This window comes from Antrostomus carolinensis, unplaced genomic scaffold (genome assembly GCF_000700745.2).
Source record: "Antrostomus carolinensis isolate BGI_N321 unplaced genomic scaffold, ASM70074v2 scaffold2266, whole genome shotgun sequence".
Lineage (NCBI taxonomy): Eukaryota > Metazoa > Chordata > Aves > Caprimulgiformes > Caprimulgidae > Antrostomus > Antrostomus carolinensis.
The window spans coordinates 1-1,928 of NW_010323719.1; the positions used below are offsets into that span (position 1 = coordinate 1).

Below are 1,928 nucleotides of genomic sequence, written 5' to 3' on the forward strand. Positions count from 1 at the left end.
GGTGACAGAAGGCCCTCAAGGTACAGGTTTTGCCGCGGTTGCTTCACCTCTTTCAGAGATACTGGCTCTGCCGGGAGCCTGGGCCTCTTCCTCAGAGGCTCTGCAGACACTCTGATCCTCCTGTAGATGACCCTGTCCTGTGCCAGACAGATCCTGTCTGTGCCCAGCCACTCCCGGTACCTCCTCCCTCAGGCTGAAGGGCCAGGCCGGATTCAATCTGGTCTCCCTTGTTAGAGCGGAAATCTCGCTTCCTGTGAACCTCAAGCTCTGCTAACTGTAGAAGCGTCATCTTTATTTGCAGGTAGTCACAGAATAGGAGCAGAAGACCCAACTGACCAGCAAACAACATTAGAAGTAAGCTGATTTGATTCTGACTGCAGATGGGAACAGGAGGGTTGGGCATGAAGAGTCTCAGCTAGCAGTATTTCCTTATGATGTATTTATTATTTAAGTTTATAGATGTGCCTAGTGTCAAAACACTACCAACAAACTGGCCTGCACCAGACTTCACCAGAGCAGGAAGAGCAGCTCAGGCTAGCTACTGATTTCAGGTGCCTCATTGCAGGAGCTGCTCAGGTGAAGTGTTAATTCTTGGTATTAACAGACTTCTCTCGTTTAAAGCTAGTCTATTCTACATTGCTCAACAAATGCAAAGTGGTTAATATGAATATAAATACAGTGATTGTTGGATTGTTTCAATATACTCCTACTTGTATGCAGGGCTAGGACCACAAAATAGGAGCTGTCACTCTTTACTGACATTTTTCAGTCAGAAATCAAGCTTGCTGAAGTATTCTGAAGTGGACAGCATTACTTGCAAGCTGCTATGTCCATTAGCCCAGTATGTTTGGGTTTTGGTTTTCATATCCTATAGTTGCATAACTCAGGTAGATGATGTACAGTACTTCTCTGCCTGCCTCTTTTCTTCCTCTTTTATGTTTTGGGGAGTTTTCTTCCAAAGCAGAATGCATGGAAAGCTAGATAAATTTTGCTTTATGCACATGCTCATTCCTTTTGCTGAGATTTTCACTAAGCTTCTAAATTCCTGTGACTGAAGAATGATTCGTTCAGAGAAAAATCCTTTGATCTATGTAAAGAGTTGTCACTACTTAATTTAAAGCACTTCTAAGTCATTAGAGCTTAGCCAATGTTACTTCTGTTAATACAGAATACTAGGGTTTCCCTTTACAAATCCCAGAGACAGTCCAACTTTCTTATGTCTGAACAAGAGAGATTAATTTTGGAAATGGAGTCTGAATTCTAAAAGAAGCACATTTGGTCTCAGTGCAAAGACTAAGATGCAAAGTATGCCAGATATGACAGTGCTTTCAGTAACATGAGCAACTGTTTGTGAAGAACTATGCTGAAATCCTTCCAATGCTGCAAATAAGTTTCCAAATGTCTACTGAATGGTGAAGGAAGCACTTGAGGAACTCCCAGAGACTCAGGCTGGGTGAAAACAATCTTGGGACTGGAAAAGAAATGTAATAGCAACTGAGAAAATATCCTAACTCATCTCAGTATTTAGAAAAACAAAATAAAACCCCTCTGCCTACCAATTTTCTGACATTTATTTTATACATTTTAGATTCTTCAGCAACAGCTGGAATCATTTCAGACATTTGGGCAACAGACTCTGGAGAATATTAACACGGTAAAAGTAGAAAACAAATGCTCTTAAAATACAAAAGCCTCCTATTGCAGTTTTAGATACTGCCACAGGTGTTTTAAGTAAGATCTATTCTTAAGACTACTGTATACATTAAGTACACGTTTAATCATCTCTCCGTCTGGAAACAGCTGAGAACAGCTCACTTCTAGTTTCCTGCTCTTTCTTAGTCACAATATTATTCAGGGTCTTATAAAAACTATTTTAAAACCTCAGAAAAACAGAGGAAAAACAAAACTGAGTTAGGAAAAAAAAAAAA

The 1,928-nt window shown here is 40.3% G+C and overlaps 1 protein-coding gene across 1 annotated transcript in view; it reads left to right on the forward strand.

Moving 5' to 3' along the window:
* The first annotated feature begins 459 nt into the window (after nt 1-459).
* Nucleotides 460-1,928, forward strand: part of CCDC110 (coiled-coil domain containing 110) — a 3,773-nt gene continuing 2,304 nt past the window's right edge. The window contains 2 exon segments of the mRNA XM_029085615.1: nt 460-576; nt 1,589-1,654. Of these exon segments, the coding sequence (XP_028941448.1) occupies nt 460-576; nt 1,589-1,654 (183 nt within the window).